Genomic DNA, 22,582 nt, shown 5'->3' with positions numbered 1-22,582 from the left:
AAAGTTCTATGTTACACACTGGGAAATCAAATCATTTTAAATGGATTGAGAGAATGTGCTTCATGGCTCCTTGAAGAGTGGCAGCTAAGGACTGAGACGAGGTGGCCACATTTGATTGCCAAGTATGTTTTCAAGGACTGCTTAAATGTCAGAATGCTAGGGCTGCAGTCACTGTGGTATAAAGAAGAGAACTTCCTCCTCAATGAACTCTCAAATTATCTGGGTTGAATTCTTAAGATAACGTAGTAAAAAAACTTTCCAGGCTTCATTTACAGCAACATAATGGCTGCACAGCAACAGAAAAAAGAATTTTGTTTTACAACTTCTGAGCCAAAAAGTTGACTGGAAACAATTATACCAACAAAATCAAGCTGAAACTGCTTCCAACCACTTACCCTTTCAAGATAACAATTAGGGATATACATATTTGTTACAGGAGAAGAAATGCCAGAAGGAAACTTAGATATCTTTATTTTAAAAATTAAATAGTGCTGGGGTGCGTGGGTGGCTCAGTTGGTTAAGCGTCCAGTTTCGGCCAGGTCATGATCTCATGGTTCGTGAGTTCAAGCCCTGCGTCGGGCTCTGTGCTGACAGCTCAGAGCCTGGAGCCTACTTCAGATTCTGTGTCTCCCTCTCTCTCTGCTCCTCTCCTACTCACGCTCTGTCTCTCCTTCTCAAAAAATGAATAAACATTAAAAAAAAAATTTTAATAAAAAAATTAAAATTAAAATTAAATAGTACTTAAGAAATCAACAGAAGAGACTCTGGCTACAACTCCAATTATTTAGTTTATATGTGTCCTGATGAAGGAGTCTCTCAAAAACGCAAATCTAGTTTGAGTGACAAAATAATGGTGAATGTTTCGTTACTACTATAGTCAATTTTGAATTTAAAAAGAAAAAGTATAATTTGTGATAAGTCCAAAGTGATAATTGAATAAACAACAACAAAAATCACTAAGAGAAACTTATAAATTCATACCTGAAGATTCTTTTCCAATGTGACAACTTTAGAAGTGTTAGGGTTTGGTTTCTTTTTATTAAGTGTGTATGTTTTGTTGGTTGAATTTAGATCTTGTTTTTCAGGAGTCAAGTTGCACCTATTGTCATGTATTTCCAATAATGGTATCATTAATAAAGATGTTGTAAATATATTTTCTGACTAAGAGAGAAAAAAGAAAAAGGAAAATAATTCAAAAATGGAGACAAATATAGGGACTACTGAGTAAGTGGTAGTGGAAGCCCTGCTCATTTCCCTCCAAGAAAGCTTTTGGCTCCAATAAAATTTCTAGTAATGTAGTAAACTTAAATATTTCAGAAATTAGCCCAAGAAAAATACTGAAATTTAAAGTTTTCAGAACTACCATTTTTTGACATTATACATAAGTGAGTGAACTCTTCTCAAAACAAATATAAAAGACAAGGAAGTAAATAAAATATTCTCTACAGTTAATAGTTTCTCTCTGAATTAAGCAGAATAATAAATACTAAAAGAAACTCTCTGTGAATCTCTAAGAAACAAGAACCACTAAGACTTCAAGCCACCATCTTAACAAAAAAAAAATTCTTTACAAACCTGCATGTCTGAAATGTCTTCAGTCAATAGTTGAGTCCCTGGTTCTTCTTTTTCCCAATTATCTAAGACCAGTGATTTTCTGACTTTCTTTACAGAAGCTGTATGCTAGAATGAATAATTTACAATAGAAACATTATGGTAAAGTCACTTTTGTTTTTAAAATCAAGACTTTTATTAACAATAATACTAAAAGATTACCTCCTGTTTGCAGCTTTTGTAACCAGGTTCATCTTCCTCTTTGAGGAATATGTCTGTTCCAGTTTCTTCTTTTAAAACTTCCCGAATATCTTCTTCCAAGAAGGCAAGTGGCTGTGACTAAATTGTTTTTAAAAGGGTTAAAAAGTCTTTTATAGCAATTCCCTTTTTTCCCCATATATAGAAACCAATCTTTTATACTTTTTAATTATTGGCATTATTTTCACCCAGTCCCTATAGATACATAAGCTGAATGAATTTAACTAATCAGTTTTATGGCAAAACTAATACTGCACATTGCAAGCACTGAATGAAGTGTGGCACTTTCTTTATTCCAGGCTACTAAACAAAAATCTTCTTGGGGAATCTACTGTAGCTCCTGCTTCAATCAGGATCCCCAGAATTAAACTGATGAGAGATAATTTCCCAAATATTTTTATATAAAAATAAGAAATACAGAACAAATTGGGAGGGACCACACTAGCTCTTATTCTACTTTCATTGTAATTATTATATAGCATGTAATTACTAGTTAACACATTTTTCTTACCACTAAATGTGTAAGCTACTTAAGAGCAGTGAGCACATCTTTTTCATCTTTGTATATACTTTTGTACACCTAGCCTTAGGCTTAGGAGCTGAGACGGTGTTCAAGAAGCAGTGTGGGTGTGTATGTCTATGCGTATATTGGAAAGAAACCTGAGTGTGCGCTGAATAGTGAAATAGTCTCAAAATATTATTTATCTAGCTTTCTATCAAATAGCTAAGCAAAAATTTGTTTAATTATATCAAACACCTTCCATAACCAAGATCTGCTTTAAAAAAAATAAGTAATCAAAGTGCCACCAAATAAAGAACAAACTGACAGCACAGAATGACCAGCAGTCAACAAAGCTAGGGAGAATAACATTCATATATAAATGATATTTCAAAGCACTTACAAAAACTTTAAAAATGGAAATAGAATTTTTTTTTAATGTTTATTTTATTTTTGGGAGAGAGACACACACACAGCGAGAGCAGAGGAGGGGCAGAGAAAGAGGGAAACACAGGATCCGAAGCACTCTCCAGATTTTGAGCTGTCAGCACAGAGCCTGAGGTGGGGCTTAAACTCAAACCAAGAGATCATGACCTGAGCCAAAGTCAGATGCTTAACCGCTTAACCAGCTGAGCCACCCAGGCGCCCCCAGAAATAGAATTTTTAAAGTGCTCTCACCTACACCCTGAGATATGAAAGAATTATGTCAGTATTCTTATGCATTGCTCTACGAGTTTTTGTTTTAAGGATTACATTTCACAAATAATATAGATTAGGTGCTCTTAAAAAAAATCTATAATTTCTTTTTCCCTCATAAGAATACAAATGTCCTAGAGAAGTGACTAAGACATAGGTGAATTCATTCGCTACCATGAATTATTCTCTTAATTGTCCTGTGACAAAGAAAAGAATTACTGTATTTAATATTTCCTAAGTTTGATACTACCAAAATTTAGATTTATATTTAAAGGACTTCCAGAGTTTTTAGTCTTTTGAGTGATTTTCAATGAACATTAGAAGAATCAATGTTTATTAAGAAAGCAACAGATACTTAAGGTGTACCTGATTAAAATTCCAGAGCCATCTCGAAGAAGTGCATATGACTCATAAGATACATTAGAAAAATAAATGGTTAGCATATAGTAGGTACTCAGTAAATAACAACTGGAGGAGGAGGAAGAATGAAAAGTCAACTTGCTGTAAACAAATGTATGAGCATATGGATATTTTAGAAATTGTAATTACTAAATCATTACTTTCTTTTCATCTTAAATTGTTGACAAAAATTATCTGTTTTGCCAATGGATAAATTCTTCCCAAACGAGAACAAACTGACAGGGACTTTAGGTCACTTAAAACCTAATTACTCATGCACTATTACTTTTTTTAATGTTTATTTATTTATTTTGAGAAACAGAGAGACACAGACAGAGCACACACGCAAGCGGGAGAGAGGCAGAGAGAGAGGAGAGAGAAAGAAATCCAAGCAGGTCCATACTGTCAGCGCAGAGCCCAATGCGGGGCTCAAACCCGGGAAACTAAGATCATGATCTGAGCTGAAATCAAGAGCCTGACATTTAACCAACTGGGCCACCCAGGCGCTCTCTCATGTACTATTACTAAAATAACAATTTTATTCAATTTATATGTTGACCAAATGGCCCTGAAGCACTGTAGAATTCTTATGCCTTCAGATCATTATTTATTTGTCTAACTTCCAATTAGGCTACACACTCCTATGAAGGCAGACACCATACCTGACAGGTTCAACATTACATCCCCAGAGCCTAGTCCAGTGCTTGGCACCTATTTATTAGGGACTAAATTATTTGTTGAATTAATGATGAATTTTAAAATGAATAGGGGCACCTGGGTGGCTCATTCGGTTAAGCGGCCGACTTCGGCTCAGGTCATGATCTCGCGGTCCGTGAGTTTGAGCCCCGCGTCAGGCTCTGTGCTGACAGCTCAGAGCCTGGAGTCTGTTTCAGATTCTGTGTCTCCCTCTCTCTCTGACCCTCCCCCGTTCATGCTCTGTCTCTCTCTGTCTCAAAAATAAATAAACGTTAAAAAAAAATTTTTTTTAAAAATAAATAGAAAAACATGACTAAAGTTTCCTAGAAGTGACCAATATTTTAAAAATAGTTTATTTCTAATGAACCTAATTTGTCAGAAATCTGTTATCTCTCTGGAATTAAAATGCCCATAACTCATCTAACATACTTTCCAGTTGATAATATATATGAAAAGCACAGATTATACTTCCCACCTCCATTTATGAACTACTATTGTTACCACTATTATTAAAATAATAATAGCAACTAAGTAAATACTACTTGAAACTTAGCACCAACTGCTTTATTTCTACTATCTTTATCTTCAGAAATTACCTCTGAGATGTGGGTTGAATAGAAAACTGAGCCTGATCAGAGTCATAAGTATTATCAGCAAAGTGCTTATGTATATCAAAATATTAAAATTATTTTATTCTACTGCAGGTAACCACCACAGAAACTACTAAAATGTGGGTTTTAATATTAAGGGTTCAACTGACACTTGATTTGCTTTCTCTAGATGATATAATAGTAAAAAAAAAAAAAAAAGTATAAATTCAAAACAAGCCAAGCAAAGGTTTAGTTACAAGTTAAGGAAAAAGATTCACACAACAAATTCTAACTTATAAATCAAGAAATCACATTTTATCAATTTCTGTGCACATCTTTTTTAAAATGTAAAGATTCAAAGATAAATATCAAAATTTGTGTTTTATTAAAATTAGGAAAATTCTTAAGATTAAAAAGAGTATACATACCACAATTTTAAGAGGTCCATATTTTTTCTCTTGAGCAGCAAGCGCATTCTTAAAAGGAGTAGGAGTTCTTGGTGTGGTACCCAATATAGATCTTCTAATAGTAGGTGTTCTAAACCTAGCCAATCATTTAGATATTTGTATTATAGTCAAAATTTGATTTTAGAAGAGTTAAGGAAGGCAAAGCCATGATAAAAGCATTACACTAAATTTTTCTTGCATATACACATGCTTTATTTAAACATTCCAGGAGTATTCTAAAGTATGCTTGCCTAAACTAATTCTTACTGCAATCAATCATCTTAAAATAGAAAAGGAACAAATGTAAAAAAGTACTAAAAATGTTGTTTGCTTCATATCAAAGTTTTCCACTATGTTTACCTTGTTTCACTAGGGATAAAATATGAGGTTATGATCTTTTTTTTCAATTCTAAGTCCTATATGAATAGGGATTAGGATATTTGTATAAGTGGACAAAAAGTTAACCTATTTTTTTAAAAACAGGATCATTTTTATTACACATTTTTAATTAAGCTCTGTGCCCAACACAGGGTTTGAACTGATGACTCCAAGATCAAGAGTCACATGCTTCACCAATTGATCCAGCCAGAAACCCCACTAATCTACTCTTAAAATTGTGCTTCCCATTTTCTTTAACACAATTATTTAATACTACTTACCCTACATTTTCCTTTTGATCTTTGGGGGTTGTTTCCTTATGAAGAGGAGTAGTAATGAGAACTTTCTGCCCACAAATAGGGGTTGATGTAAATGAAGGATTTTCTATATTAATTTGTTCATTTCCAGGGCATGTGTTGAAAAACTAAAAAAGGAAGAGAGTTTAAAGACAATTTCTAGAACATTAATTTCCCTACACAAATATTACACTGATAGGATTTTCAAAGATATTTTCAAATGTAAGATATTTCTCCATTCCTTTTAGAATAGAATTATCAATAATATTTCATCTACATTCCACTCCATGAAAATTAAGCTCCATGAGGGCAGGAATTTTTATTTTGTTCATCACTGCCTTCTCAGCTCTTTTAAGTGTTTAGCACATAATAGGCATTCAAGAAATAGTTGTTTAAAAAATATTCAAAAGTTACAAAACACCATACAACAATTTAAAAACAGTGTATTATTAAATAGGAATCTACAGAAACTGTTAAGTAAAACAGATTCATACAACAGTGTAACTGGAAAAATTTTATTATTTTATTAATAAGTGTCTTTATTAATCTTAAGTGTCCTTTTCCATGAGAATACTTTGAATTCAGAAAATAATAATCATGCTTTGCTGATAATACAGCTGTCTAGAAAATTTGCTTACCTAAAATACAATTCTCAGAACTTTGGAGTAGCCAGAATTGGTATCAAGAATTCATTTTCCAAATGACACAATTTACTCACTGAATCTTAACTTACATACAACCATGAAATACTATTTTTGTAGCCAACAGAATAGAAGCAGTGGTAGGAAGAAGTGGAAATTACTTTAAGGCTACTTATAACTGAAATGAATTCTAGCTCTATCACTTCTGGCTCCTAATATTTACAATACTTAACCCTGAGATTAGCAGTTAAACCCTCTCAAAACTCTGCAATGATGCCCATGAGTTATGGGATAAAATTCAAGCTCTTTGGTATGGGATACTAGGTCTTTCTTATCATTACTCAACCTTCTCAGCTACTTTCCACCTTAGAATTTATACTTCAACAAAAATTGCTAGTGTTCAAAACTCCAAAAATAGAAAATTGCTGGTGTGCCCAACCCCATTTCACCTTCCTCGGGATGCTCTGTGACTCTAAGAGCTGGGGTGATGTTGGGAAATGCAACTCTTCAAACTGTAGTCCATGTCAATTGCATCCCCTGAAGCACAGGGGGTTTAATTTTCAGAGAACACAGTTTTTGTATACAGCCAGATCCTCCTAATTTTCCCAGCATCAAAATACACTTTCAATAATATCTCAGCATCCTCCAAGTTTATTTGACCATTAAACTTCCTTCTTTTCCTGTAAAACTTTTTAACCTCTATCAAGACACTTTCAGCAAACATCAGCTCCATCCTCTTACTGACTGTGGACAAACTGCTTAACTTCTGAATTTCATTCCACCTCCCTTCTAAGGTTTTTTGCAAGAGGATTAACTGAGATGCTGTAAGAAAAGTGTTTAGCACACAGCCTCGAACACAGTATTCATTAAGAAAGATAGTATTATAAAATAAGAGATACAGTTTGCCCTGTATCTCTTATAAATTGCTGCTGCCCAGGGACGTAACTACAGGAGAAAGCAGATAGTTCCTGACATGCCTAGAAAACCTTCAGACACATGAAATTCTTCCAGTGAGCAGTCATCTATGAATATACACTTGATACCTGTTGAACAGTTAATCAGGAAACAATCTCAGTCTCAGCTCTGCCATCAGGTAACTTTGGGCAAACCATTTTACCTTTCTGGGCCTATTTCCTGATGAATCCTATAAAGATGTGCAACTACTTACCTAAAACATCCCTTTTAGCTCTAAAAATTTTAAGATACTGTGAAGTAACTACTATACTTTATGAGATACATTCTGATCTACCAGAGCTCAGCACTCTCATGTACACATTTAAATACCTTATCCATTTTTATCGAAGCAACAAACTGCTAGTAAGAATATTAAACATCTAATGTAATCGAGCTCATCAACATTTGGAAACATAAACAAACACAACACTACTACCTGTGAAGGAGAAAATGGTAGTGTTTTCACCGGTGTGTGTTTTAGTGCTGTATTACCACCATCATTGAAGGAGCCATCGCTATGTTCGCTGCCTGGGGACTGACCCACTCGCATTCTTCTCTTCTTTCTGAGGATGGTTGGTGGAGTGCTAAACTTGGCCACATTTGGGGATGTTACAGGAACAGCCTCACTGTCTGTACTGTTACAACTGTTTTTTTTCCCTTCAAGTACAAGACTGACATTAAATTGACATCCCATGGCTCCTTCATTGTGTTGAATTCGCATTAGTTTGACAGGGGTAGACTTGACAGGAGAAGCAGCAGCATCAGAAAGATCAAAACTGGTAACATCACTCCATGCTACAGGATCCTGCAATAAAATAAATCCTTAAGTTAATGTTATAAACTAGTTAAATCTGACATTGAACACAGAAAGATGACTTTCACAAAGTTATTCATTTCTATTAGGAGAAACAGGCTTTCCTTGTTCTTTTTTTTTTTTTTTTTTTTTTTTTGACCATTTGAAAGGAACAGATTATGGTTTCACTACACTCCAGTTTGGAACATCCTAATAATATTTCATCCAATTCAGTAGCTGAGGAATACTGCCAAAGTATTTTAAATAAAAAGAATAAATTATTTTAAGTTACTATCAAAGAGTACAATTCTTCATAAAACTGTGCACTCTACTCTGTATCAGAAAAATATTATCAAATTCTATAAAGTCATTTGGAAATGTGTATAGAACATCTTCAAAATGGCCATACACTTTGATCCAGAAATTCAATCTAACCTAAGGAAATAATCATGATTTTATACAAAAATTTACATAAGATGCTCTGCAATTTTCAATACTAAAAAATTGGATACCACCTAAATGTTCAATAACAGTACACTGAGTAAATAAATTTTGTTACATTCATATGAAAGGATAAAATTGAAGTTTAAAAAACAGTTAAGAAAACAAAGACATGCTCATGATATAATGTCAAAAAAATCCACAAACATAATACGTAAGAGTACGTTTCAGTTTAAAAATATATGCATATATGTATGTTTTATATGTATAGAACACAGCCTGAAAGAAAATACTTGAAATTATTAACTCTGGGCTTATGAGGATTTTTCTTCTTTACAGTTTCCTCTAGTTTCCAACTCTAATATACTTGTACAACTTGTACAATAAAAAACAAATTGGTAACTTTTAAAAATTTTAGACAAACTACATACTTGAGATATAGATACAATTTTTTATGCCAAAAGCCACTGCAAAAAATCAAAACAAAATTAAGTATGACATATAAAGGAATGCTTAAAATAAAACTGGTCAGTGTCCCTTAAACTAAGTTTCTGAACATGAAACCATGTAGCTAAAATTGAGCTTTTTATAATCTCACAATTTCAAACTTACAGATTCAATAAGTTCTAGAGTCTCTGCAAATTCTGGGATGGTCTGTAGAGAGGACAGCACAGCATTTGCCTCTACGGCCAGGAACTTTGTGGGTGAATTCTGCTGAGCAGACAGAGTTTGATTTTCATCCATACTGTAAAACTCACTAGTGTGCTCCTCGAGGCTATTTAGAGTATTAGACATGCTATCATCCATGAGGAAACTACCAGACCAGCTAGAAAAGCTTCCAGGTTGCTAAAAGTACAAAAGAAATGTGAATATTATTTGTCATTCTCAACCTAAGCATAAATTTGGATTTTAAGTATGAGTTTTTTCTAGAATAACACACTTCACAACATTTCAGCTAAAAATATAGCAGCAAATATACTGTCTTTCCTCAAAATGGATGTAAACATTTTTTTCATTAAACCTCTTGACTCTATTTCTTTTCTCTATTTTTTTTAAATGTATAATGTCATGGTAAGATAAAATTAGCATGTGTATACAACATAAAGTTCAAACTCCCAGAATCTGTCCTCTCTCTACCTTTCACACTTCATCTCCCAACATTTCCACTCACAAGCCCTCCTTTTATGAACTATCAAATACCCAACTACACTTGTTGCAATTCCCTCATGAGTTAGTCTTTTACCCTAGAGTGTCTTTGCACATACTGCTGCTCCCTTTATCTAGAATGCTCTCCAACACAGACCAAGGAAAACTTGTATTCTTCATTTAAGATACACCTCAAATACTGGAAAGTACTCCATCTGATCATCCACTTTTACCTGTTTCACTTATAATAATGTTCCAGTTCACCTACTTTGCTAGAATATAATCGTCTTTCAACACTGCACTCAAATAGAATTTCTTCTAGGAACCCTTCTCTGACTACTCAATCCTTAGATACCTCTTTTATGTGTTCCCATAAAACTTTGTGACTTATCACACTATATCCTATTTCTTGTCTGTGTCCTCATTGTGGAGTAAATCTTTTGAAGTCAGAGACTGTGTCCTATTTATCTCTCTAAAGAGGTACACTGGGCAATCTTTTGAGCTTAGTTCCCTAGGATCTCATAATAAAAAATGAAAAGAAACCTTGAAGAATCATGGTTAAGAAACAATATGTAATTTGAAAGTTGTTAAGAGTGGATCCTAAGGGGCACCTGGTGGCTCAGTTGGTTAAGTGTCTGACTCTTGATTTTGGCTCAGGTCATGATCCCATGGTTCATGGGATCGAGGCCCGCATTGGGATTCTCTATCTCCCCCTCTCTCTGCCTCTCCCCTATTCATGCTGTCTCTCTCTCTCAAAATACATAAACAAACAAACAAACAAACAAAAAGTGGATCCTAAGAGTTCTCATTACAAGAAAAAAATATTTTTCCCTTTTTCTTTTTCAATATAGTTTTGTACCTGTATCGGATGACAGACGTTAACTACACTATTGTGGTAATCCTTTCACAATATACATCAAATCATTATGCTGCACATCTTAGACATACAGTGTTGTATGTCAATTATATCTTAACAAAACTAGGGGAAAAATATGTAAAATAATAGCTCTGTCCAACAGAACTCTCAGAGGTGATGACAATGTTTTTGCATCTGAAATTGCTCAATATGAGAGCCACTAGCCATATGAGGAATCAAATGTGACTAGTGCAACTGAGGAACTCAATTATTAAATTTTATTTAAAATTAAATGGGGCTAGTAGCTACCATATTTTAGAGAGTACATTGCCCTGTCCATAGGAAGTACTAAAAAAATGGTACCTATTACTTTAAAAAAAAAATTACTAGACTGTGCTAGATATTCATAATAACAAAATGTTAAGTTTCAAGTTAAGTAAGGTGAAAAAAGTTTTCAACATTGTTACAAAGTAAGTTCCACCTGTTTTAAAATTTCTCCAAAATAAAAGAAATTAAAGCAATCTTATTTTATTAGCACAGCCAACTTCTGAGTTTATGGTCACTTTCTGGAGATAGCTTCCAAACCATAAGCATTTCAATTAAGTTTGGAGGTGGGAAAAAGATTCCAAAGGTGACTAGGCCCAGTGGAAAACCACAGGGCTACCTTCAGACACACCTGAAAAGTGAATTTCTAACAACAAACCACAAACTTCAGAATTAATAATAAGGATTACCAAGAATACATAAAACATATCTAACAATGCTCCAACATAATGGATACCCAGTAAATGACAATAATTACTATCACATAATTTTTAATAATAAATACTTTTACATACATACTTTATGTGTATAGACTAATTCACTGGGTGTAACAACTTCCCTCTAGAATCTAGAATCTCCAACCAGATCTTTATAAGAGTGATATTTAAATAAACAAGTTCTAAAAAATTAATATCTTTCTTCATTTTAAATGCCATTTCTTTTAGCTAGTTATATCTTCCTGTTAAATTAAAAATGGGCGTGCCTGGGTGGCTTAGTTGGTTGAACATCCGACTTTTGATTTCAGCTCAGGTAATGATCTCACAGTCGTGGGATCAAGCCTGTGTCCAGCTCCACGCTGAGAGTGGAACTTGTTTGAGATTCTCTCTCTCCTCTCCCTTTGCCCCTTTCCCACCCACATGCTTTCTTTCTCTCTCTCTCAATAAAATAAAATAAAATAAAATAAAATAAAATAAAATAAATAATAATAGTAATAATGGTAGACTCAAAAAAAATCAAAAATGGTTTAAACATGATATAATTATCTAGAAACGTGGACTCTCTTAAAAAAAACAAAATTAACTTTAAAATAAGTGCACTTTAGGTCTTCCTATTTGCCCATGGTTTTTGCAGTTTCAAAACAAAAACTATGCTTCCTATGGCATATATCTTGTCCATTAGTTAACAAATGTGATTTTTATTAATACTGTTTTAAATGGTGTAAAGACATCACCAGTTGCCTCCTAACACTATTTCAAGATCTCAGGTAATTCTATTTAGCAATTTTATATTAGTTCCTAGTCACCTTAAACGGACAGTCCCCTCATTAAGCCCCAAACCAAGAATAACCTTTTTCTAAATGTAAAAAGTCTCAGGATATTAAACTTTTAAAACTGTCATTTAAGTATAATTTTTTTTTCTTTTAATCCATCAAGCATAGCCTAGTTTAGCTAGGATGATTACCATTTATCCTAATTTAATACTCCTAATTGTTCTCACCAACCAAATCCCAGACAAGAGTTTGCACATGTAGTAACCAAAACCCAACATCCATATAAAAATTTCTTTAAAGAACATAAAATTTAAGTATTCCCTTTCCCTATATTTTTTAAGTTATTATTTTTTTTCCAAATTACCGAATTTGTATTCTTAATATAGTAAATAGGAAAAAATGTTCAAGGACAGAATAAAAGTAATTTTGAAGCACATAAATCTCTACATGTCTATTAAGTTCTTTATTTTTTAAACTTTTTTCTATTAAAGCCATCATTACAAGGAATGTCTAAAATAAAAGCAAAGACTAATCTAAACCACACATTTTACAAATATATAGACATATATTTTTATATATATACATATACACATGTGTATAGATATATAACCATACCTTAAGTCTGCTTGACATTTATGACTCAAAAAGCATCTCAGTACAGAACACTGTAAAATACGTTCAAAGAGCTGTATATCAAAATCAGGCAACCTCAAAGTTGCAAATTAGAAAAACTATTTTTAGTCTGTATTAAAATCTGAAGTCATACTGAATAGGCTTTCTGTGTTAGTATATGAAAGTCAATGCTGATGAAAACTACAAGAGCACAAAAAGACTTCTAACAAGGTCTAAACACTTAAGCTTATTTCTTACCGATGAAACTCGCTTTCTTCTAACTTCATTCTCAGCTGACATAAGAAGCAACTCAAGTTCCTTTATTTTTTTTTCCTTATCTGGATCTTCATCAATGAAGGGTGGCTAAAATAAGTTAAGTAAAATAGAAAGACTATTTAAATAATGCCTTTATTATTATTATTATTGTTGTTCTAATTTTTATTTTCTTTTATGCAACATAAAATCTATTTTCTCTAATAAAGCTTAATTCAAGTAAATCCCAAATGCTCAATATCACAATCCTTCTGGTATCTAAAGAGATGCTTTTTTTTTCCTTCCCCTCCCCCATGGTCTTCTGTTAAGTTTCGCAAGATCCACACATGAGTGAAAACATATGGTATCTTTCTCTGTATGACTCATTTCACTTAGCATAACACTCTCCAGTTTCACCCACGTTGCTACAAAAGGCCATATTTCATTCTTTCTCATTGCCTCGTAGTATTCCATTGTGTATATAAACCACAATTTCTTTATCCATTCATCAGTTGATGGACATTTAGGCTCTTTCCATAATTTGGCTATTGTTGAAAGTGCTGCTATAAACATTGGGGTACAAGTACCCCTATGCATCAGCACTCCTGTATCCCTTCGGTAAATTCCTAGCAGTGCTATTGCTGGGTTATAGGGTAGGTCTATTTTTAATTTTTTGAGGAACCTCCACACTGTTTTCCAGAGCGGCTGCACCAGTTTGCCTTCCCACCAACAGTGCAAGAGGGTTCCCGTTTCTCCACATCCTTGCCAGCATCTATAGTCTCCTGATTTGTTCATTTTAGCCACTCTTACTGGTATCTGAGTGTGGTTTTGATTTGTATTTCCCTGATGAGGAGTGACATTGAACATCTTTTCATGTGCCTATTGGCCATCTGGATGTCTTCTTTAGAGCAGTGTCTATTCATGTTTTCTGCCCATTTCTTCACTGGATTATTTGTTTTTCGGGTGTGGAGTTTGGTGAGTTCTTTACAGATTTTGGATACTGGCCCTTTTTCCGATAGGGAGGGAGCCAAAACATAAGAGACTCTTAAAAACTGAGAACAAACTGAGGGTTGCTGGGGGTGGGAGGGACGGGAGGGTGGGTGAGGGGTATTGAGGAGGGAATCTGTTGGGATAGGCACTGGATGTTGCATGGAAACCAATTTGACAATAAATTTCATATTAAAAAATAATAAAATAAGAAATAAAAAATCAGATGCTAGCAAATATTTTCAATTTAACAGAAATGATTTGGGAAATTTATTATTTTAAGTAATCTCTACCCTGGGATCATGAGTCACATGCTTTACTGACTGAGTCAGCCAGGAGCCCCCAGAATTGGGAAATTAAAAAAAAAAAAAGGTCATTAAAAAACTTGTATCATCTATATTCTACTCAGTTTATCAAAACATATATCCATGGGAATGCAAGCTGGTGCAGCCACCCTGGAAAACAGTATGGAGGTTCCTCAAAAAACTAAAAATAGAACTACCCTATGACCCAGCAATTGCACTACTAGGCATTTATCCAAAGGATACAGGTGTGCTGTTTTGAAGGGACACATGCACCCCCAAATTTATAGCAGCACTATCAACAATGGCCAAAGTATGGAAAGAGCCCAAATGTCTATTGATGGATGAATGGATAAAGAAGATATGGGGTGTGTGTGTGTGTGTGTGTGTGTGTGTGTGTGTGTGTGTATACACACACACACACACCATGAAGTATATGGAGTATTACTCGGCAATCAAAAAGAATGAAATCTTGCCATTTGCCACTACGTGGATGGAACTGGAGGGTATTATGCTAAGTGAAATTAGTCAGTTGGAGAAAGACAAAAATCATATGACTTCACTCATATGAGGACTTTAAGAGACGAAACAGATGAACATAAGGGAAGGGAAACAAAAATAATATAAAAACAGGGAGGGGGACAAAACAGAAGAGACTCATAAATATGGAGAACAAACAGGGTTGCTGGAGGGGTTGTGGAAGGGGGAATGGGCTAAATGGGTAAGGGGCATTAAGGAATCTACTCCTGAAATCATTGTTGCACTATATGTTAACTAATTTGGATGTAAATTTAAAAAAAAAAACAAAATTTGAAAAACAAAAGAAACAAACAAAAAATATGTCCATTCACAACCTAATGCTTTACGTTGGAAGAATGAAAGGAATACCTTACTGGTGCTGTCATCCACCTTACATTTGTACAGCTTATATTTTTCAAACTCACAAAAGTTTCTCCTTTAGTGTAATAATACTCAAAGTAAATAAAACAGATAGTATTGTTTTCATCCTAATTTTATGGATGAGGAAATAGGCACTATTAGAACTTTAAAAACAAAAATTTTTTTTTTTTAATTTATTTATTTTTGAGAGACTGAGAGAGACAGAGCCCAAGTGGGGGAGGGGCAGAGAGAGGATGAGACACAGAATCCAAAGCAGGCTCCAGGCTCTGAGCTGTCAGCACAGAACCCGACATGGGGCTCGAACCCACAAACAGTGAGATCATGACCTGAGCCAAAGTTGGACACTTAACCAACTGAGCCACCCAGGCACCCCAGAACTTTCAAATATATGTTTGAAAGTGTGGGGTTTTTTTTTTTCCCTTTCTTTTTTTTTTGTTACAAATAAAAAATTACCTGAATAAAGGCAGAAGTCGTCTGAACGTGTTCTACGCAATTGCCTTCAGGTGACACATACTGATAGCCTGGGATCTAAAATGGAATTAAAACATTAGTATCATACATAGAATACCATATAAATTTTTTAAATCTGAGGCAGAGCATAAAAACTCTTGACAAATATCGACAATAGAAACTCATGAAGTATCTCTGTTAACTTTGAATATTCATTCATATAATAGTTTCTAACAGCTACATTTTTGTTCTTAGAATCTACTAATGAAAAGTCGTAACTCTTAGGAAAGCTGTATCTTCTCCTGGATGAAATATGAGAATTACTTGGCCTATATTTATCAGCCAATCAGTCCATCTATTATCTACACTACCCACCAAATTATTATTTTTTTTAATCTCCTCTTAGAAGGATTGCTCTATCTCCTGGAGAAAACAAAGTAATTGCGTTCTTTCTTATCTTTCAGAGGAAGGGGTTAGTCCATACAAAGCACTCACAAGAACAGAAATTAAAGCAGGTTTTTCAATATTCTTATCTCCTACTCCTACTCCCCATGCCAATCTCTGTGTGAAAGATATGAAGCTTCTTCTACTACTTGTCTCAGAGAATGTCATAATCACTCATGTGCTTTTTAATACTCTGACAACAGACTAAGAATTATTTTCTTTCTTTTCTAAAGCATCTGTAATAAGAATTTCGAAGTTTCATGCAAATTTAGTGTGCAATGGTGGAATGAAATATAAGAGAAGGTATTTTTAAAAACCTAAATATGTAATGAATAAAAACATAAAATTGTTCATCTTCTATAATGGCCTACCTAAATCACTATCTGCTGCAAAATCACAAAAATAACTTCTAACAAAGAATTTAATTTTCACAATACTTGGTTTGTATCAGTTATCATTAAACTTCCAATGAATTAGAAACTTATCTTTCTCAAACTTTTCATTTAAATCTGTAACAGCATTTCAAACCAATCCATTTTTTTCTTTCAAATCCAAATTAGAATCATCTTTTTAGTAGTTTGAGTTGAATTATGAATACATAATTCTTCCAAGAATTATTAAAAGTACAATAAGCCATTCTTAAAGCACAAGAAATACTCTTATTTTCCAATATATTTTGATGGAGACTGTTAAATACTCTCCCGGCCCCAGATAATTTTTAAAACTGTTTCTAGGAGTTAAAGCAATAAATGTAAATGATAACCTAAGAGCAGAATGTTTCAGTTTATGCTGCTGAAATCTAGGACTCTAAAGAAAAATGTAAGGGGCGCCTGGGTGGCGCAGTCGGTTAAGCGTCCGACTTCAACCAGGTCACGATCTCACGGTCCGTGAGTTCGAGCCCCGCGTCGGGCTCTGGGCTGATGGCTCAGAGCCTGGAGCCTGTTTCCGATTCTGTGTCTCCCTCTCTCTCTGCCCCTCGCCCGTTCATGCTCTGTCTCTCTCTGTCCCAAAAATAAATAAAAAAAAAAAAAAAAAAAAAGAAAAATGTAAAGAAACAAACAATAAAAACCTTAAGGTACTGTGAATATCAGCAGGTAACTGTACTGTCTTCATATGTTTTCCTATTTGTAAATTAAGATGTCATACTTTTTTTAATTCTTTTAAAATTATGTGCAAAAGCATGCACATTTAATGAAGTACATTCAAATGAAATCTGTGCATACTAAGCAGACTTTTAACACCAAAATTTTATCTTTTGGTAGACACTATTAAGTTCTGATTTAATCTTTACCTTTTATGTGACGAAAACCAAGAATTGTTCAACATAAAAAATTGTGTGACAGACAGGCAGAGAAATGTAAAACAAACCTTATGAAAATTTCTAAACTAATGTCTTGCAGATAAGAAAATGCACTGTAAATAAAATAGAGCTTGCCCTATTATGAAGTTGGGCAATCTCTACTCTAATAAACCTGTCTAAACAAAGAATGACATCATTTAGTTGGCTGGTTACTAGGGAGAAAGGCAAAGTTGAGTGTCATCAAAGAACCAATTAATTATTTACCACACCTCCCAAAATGATGAATGAATTTTGACTATTTTCTTCTTAAGATCATTTTATAGATACTTATCTCTTAGAGATAAGTAATACTACAATTACATAAAATATTTTTAAAAAGGAAACTGCAATGGATGTTAAAGCACAGATAACTATAAGCACTGAATCATAAATGAAGATTCAAAGAATGATAGCATTAGTAAGTGTACATACTAAGGTTCTTAGATAATATAAAAATTAAATATAAAAGGAAACATTTTAATGTGTTTGTTTCCAAAATATTTATCAATCAAACAAGTAGGATAAACCACCACTAATGGTTTAACAGCTAGATAAGGCAATTTTTTTTCAGTCTGGAAATTTAAATATCCATTCCCCTTAATATATGTTGTATTTGTTTTATTAAGAAACCAAATATCCTCCCATATAACAACTAAAGAAATTTTTTTTAATAATAAAGGTATTAAAAATATGTGCCTGAACAGGTATGTAAAACTGATTCTGGGTTTGCAAATGGTCCATAGTCGCACAAGGTTTGTGTTGCAGTTTGGATGAAGATCGTTCTGATTTTATTCCATCTTGTAAGTAGCCCTCCTGTTCCACTTTTCTTCGCATGGTAGAATTCCAATGATTTTTGATAGAATTATCAGTCCTAAGAAATGAAAGTGTATAATTTAAAAAGAAAAAAAGGATTCCACAAATTTTAACACTGTATAAAATGTAAGTGCTTAAAAAAATTTTTTACAATGAAACTAGATACATTTTTTCATGTTTACTTATTTATTTTGAGAGAGAGAGAGAGAGAGGGAGAGAGAGAGAGAGAGAGAGAGGGAGAGAGGGAGGGAGGGAGGGAGAGGGGCAGCTGGAGAGGGAGAAAGAAAATCCCAAGACTCTCCACAGGGCTCGATCACATAAACCATGACCTGAGCTGAAATCAAGAGTCAGATGCTCAACTGGCTGAGCCACCCAGGAGACCCAATACTTTTTTAATTCAAAAGATAAACTGTCCATCTATAGATCAGGCACAGTTCTAAATAGTGGAGATATAGCAGTGAATAAGAAAGTCCCTGCTTTTGGGAATGCAAGCTGGTGCTGCCACTCTGGAAAACAGTATGGAGCTTCCTCAAAAAACTAAAAATAGAACTACCATACGACCCAGCAATTGCACTACTAGGTATTTATCCAAGGGATACAGGTGTGCTGTTTTGAAGGGACACACGCACCCCCATGTTTATAGCAGCACTAGGCAACAATAGCCGAAGTATGGAAAGAGCCCAAATGTCCATCAGTGGATGAATGGATAAAGAAGATGTGGTATATATATACAATGAAGTATTGCTTGGCAGTCAAAAAACAATGAAATCTTGCCATTTGCAACTACATGGATGGAACTGGAGGGTATTATGCTAAGTGAAATTAGTTCAAGAAAGACAAATATCATATGACTTCACTCATATGAGGACTTTAAGAGACAAAACAGATGAACGTAAAGGGAAGGGAAACAAAAATATAAAACAGGGAGGGGGACAAAACGTAAGAGACTTTTAAATATGGAGAACATGGGGCGCCTGGGTGGCGCAGTCGGTTAAGCGTCCGACTTCAGCCAGGTCACGATCTCGCGGTCTGTGAGTTCGAGCCCCGCGTCGGGCTCTGGGCTGATGGCTCAGAGCCTGGAGCCTGTTTCTGATTCTGTGTCTCCCTCTCTCTCTGCCCCTCGCCCGTTCATGCTCTGTCTCTCTCTGTCCCAAAAATAAATAAACGTTGAAAAAAATAAATAAATAAATAAATAAATAAATAAATAAATAAATATGGAGAACAAACAGAGGGTTACTGGAGGGGTTGTGGGAGGGGGGATGAGCTAAATGGGGAAGGGGCATTAAGGAATCTACTCCTGAAATCATTGTTGCCCTACATGCTAACTAATTTGGATGTAAATTAAAAAAAATAAAACTAAAAAAAAAAAAAAGTGGCTAAGCAAACAATGGACATGCATGCAAAACTAGGAAAACACTGGAATCATTTTAAAAAGTTAGAAATGAGAACAAAATGAATGAAGAAAATATTCACTCTGCCCATGCATCTGCCCAGGTAAGAAATTTTTCTTATCCTGTCAAACTGCTTTGTTTCCAACGGTACAGTTGTAATCTAAGTTGATGAGCTAAAACACAGTTTAGTGATTTGATCTTCCCCTTGATCCAAAAGAGGTATCTTGCAAGTGGGAATCTGCCATCAGCTATCTTTCTAGACTGCTCCTTTGTATTGCTGACAACCTCATCCCAACTTGTTATTGTTGTTCCTATTGAAGCAACAAAATTTTTCTTTTCTAATACTCCTGATAAGAACTCACGAAATTGTTTTGAACTCTTTCCTATTTTGGCAGCTCTGACATTTTATGACATTTTTCTCCACCCCTATTCCCTAAACCTTTGACCACTCCTCCCTCTTGCTTTTTTTTTTTTAATAATCCTTTTCTGATTTCTTTTCTGTTTTTCTCCTCCAGTGATCATCTCCACACTGTTTTTCTCTCTGTTTTCTGTCTCGGGCACTTCATCCAATTTTTACATTTTCTAATCATCCCTATATGGAAGATGGACAATAATATCTATTTATTCCTATATTCCTGACCCTTCCTCAAGCTTTGCACTCATATTTCCAACGCCCCACTAAACATGATCAGTGGGAGATGCTACCCTATACTAACATATAATGTATCTGAACAAAAATTTACTCCAGTGAGTTCTCCTTTCCTTCCCTGTACCTGTTAATATATAATCAATCTTTCTCTCATCAAGGATTGAAGCTTTGAAGCTATCTTTTTCTTTTTAATTTCCTTCTACTTCTCTCCCCTAACCTCCAAATCCACTAGTAATCAAGGCATGCTAATAATTCATTCAAAATTGCTTCTCACATCTGGCACTTTCATTACATTCATACCATTACCAGAGTCCATGTCCTTATTACTTCACATCTGGATTCAGATTAAGATGTAGGGATCATGTAGTAAGCAACTGATAGGTGCCAGATACTGCTAGCTGCTTTCATAAACATTGAATCCTTCCTTAAATTCTCTCTCTTCCAGACTATCCTCTACCCAACTTTCAGATTAATATTCATAAAATGTTAACTTAGTCATCTTTTCTTTCTCCTGGCAATAGCCCTGCAGTGGCTCATTCAACGGCAAACAACTATGTTTCTTCACTTCTTTTTTTTTTTTTTTTTCAACGTTTATTTATTTTTGGGACAGAGAGAGACAGAGCATGAACGGGGGAGGGGCAGAGAGAGAGGGAGACACAGAATCGGAAACAGGCTCCAGGCTCTGAGCCATCAGCCCAGAGCCCGACGCGGGGCTCGAACTCACGGACCGCGAGATCGTGACCTGGCTGAAGTCGGACGCTTAACCGACTGCGCCACCCAGGCGCCCCTCTTCACTTCTTTTTAACATTAACTCTACTCCACTGAAGTTACATCTTTGTTAAATGCTGTATATACTGTGGTATATTGAAAAAGAGGCCATAGACTTTCCCCATCCTAACATGAATACTGCTTTGCAAAGTGAATTTGTAATTCCTTCAGTCAAAATGTGTCATCTATTTCTCCAGTTTGTCTTGTGACTAGACTTGACCAATGGGACAACAGCAAACATGACTCAAGCAGAGACTTGAAAAGTGGTTTTGCATTAGGGCTTGTCCACTCTTGTTGCAGTGGGAACCTTGAGCTCACCATGTTAAATGAGACTGAGCTAGCATGATGGAGGAAAACTTTGGCTGACAGTGTAAAATCAATGGACATGGGAATGAGGCCATCCGGAATTACAGCCATCAGACAACTCACTAGCTGCCCATGTATGCACGAAAAACTGTGGAAATCAGCAGTCAGCCTGGACTAGAACAATCACCTGCCATCCAAAGAATCATGAACTAAATAAATTAGTTGTTTTAAACCACTTAAAAAAAGAAAGTCCCTGCTTTCATGGGGCTTATATTCTCATTGAAAGTGTGGCAGCATGGAAGGAGGGAAGAATAGAAAAACAAAAAAAATAAGAAGGAAACCATCAATGCAAACTATATTCAGCTATATATAAAAAGATCAGGGGTGCCTGGGTGGCTCAGCTAGTTAAGTGTCAAACTTCAGCTCAGATCATGATCTCACAGTTTGTGAATTCAAGTACCACATCAGGCTCACGGCAGTCAGCACAAAGCCTGCTTTGGATCCTCTGTCCCAGCCCTACCCACCCCTGCTCACGCACTCTCTCAAAAATGAATAAACATTTAACAAAAAAAAGATCATATACCATGATCAGGTGGGATTTATTCTAAAGATGCAAAGATGATTCAATATCTGCAAAACAAATCAACACCACAGTAACAAAATAAAGGATAAAAACCACGTGATTATCTTAATGCATGCAGAAAAAGTATTTGATAAAATTCAACATCCATTTATGATAAAAACTCTCAACAAAGTAGGTACAGAGGAAACATACCTCACCATAATAAAGGCCCTATATGACAAATCCACAACTAACATCATAGTCAATGATGTAAAAAAAGGGAAGCTCTTCCTCTAAGACAAGGATGCTCGCTCTTGTCACTTTTATTCAACGTAGTTTTGGAAGCCCTAGTCAGAGCAAGAAAAAGAAATAAAAGGCATCCAAATTTGAAAAAAACTAAAACTGTCACCATTTCAGATGGATGACTGTATACAGAAAACCCTAAAGAGTCAACCAAAAAAAAACAAAAACAAACAAAAAAAAAAAATTAGTACTAATAAGTGAATTCAGTAGAATTACAATATACTAAATTAGTATATAGAAATCTGTTGTTTCTTTTTTTTTTTAATTTTTTTTTAACGTTTTATTTTATTTTTGAGACAGAGCATGAACGGGGGAGGGTCAGAGAGAGAG

General features: G+C 34.7%; 1 protein-coding gene across 3 annotated transcripts in view; it reads right to left on the bottom strand.

Moving 5' to 3' along the window:
- MYBL1 (MYB proto-oncogene like 1) overlaps positions 1-22,582 on the bottom strand; it is a 44,530-nt gene that overhangs the window by 3,174 nt on the left and 18,774 nt on the right. The window contains exons 6-15 of one of the 3 annotated variants that reach the window (XM_040487681.1): positions 18,157-18,331; positions 15,681-15,755; positions 13,045-13,149; positions 9,251-9,484; positions 7,841-8,209; positions 5,795-5,937; positions 5,118-5,232; positions 1,774-1,890; positions 1,576-1,680; positions 982-1,161 (exon numbers count right to left, since the gene is read on the bottom strand). In XM_040487681.1, coding sequence (XP_040343615.1) covers positions 982-1,161; positions 1,576-1,680; positions 1,774-1,890; positions 5,118-5,232; positions 5,795-5,937; positions 7,841-8,209; positions 9,251-9,484; positions 13,045-13,149; positions 15,681-15,755; positions 18,157-18,331 — 1,618 coding nt within the window. The remainder of the gene's footprint in view (positions 1-981; positions 1,162-1,575; positions 1,681-1,773; positions 1,891-5,117; positions 5,233-5,794; positions 5,938-7,840; positions 8,210-9,250; positions 9,485-13,044; positions 13,150-15,680; positions 15,756-18,156; positions 18,332-22,582) is intronic. The other 2 variants (XM_040487683.1, XM_040487682.1) reach the window with 2 other exon arrangements.

The sequence above is a fragment of the Herpailurus yagouaroundi genome, unplaced genomic scaffold (genome assembly GCF_014898765.1).
Source record: "Herpailurus yagouaroundi ecotype Mexico unplaced genomic scaffold, PumYag 165, whole genome shotgun sequence".
NCBI classification, from domain to species: Eukaryota; Metazoa; Chordata; class Mammalia; order Carnivora; family Felidae; genus Herpailurus; species Herpailurus yagouaroundi.
The sequence above is the reverse complement of the archived record's forward strand: the minus strand, read 5'-3'. Positions and strand labels throughout refer to the sequence as shown.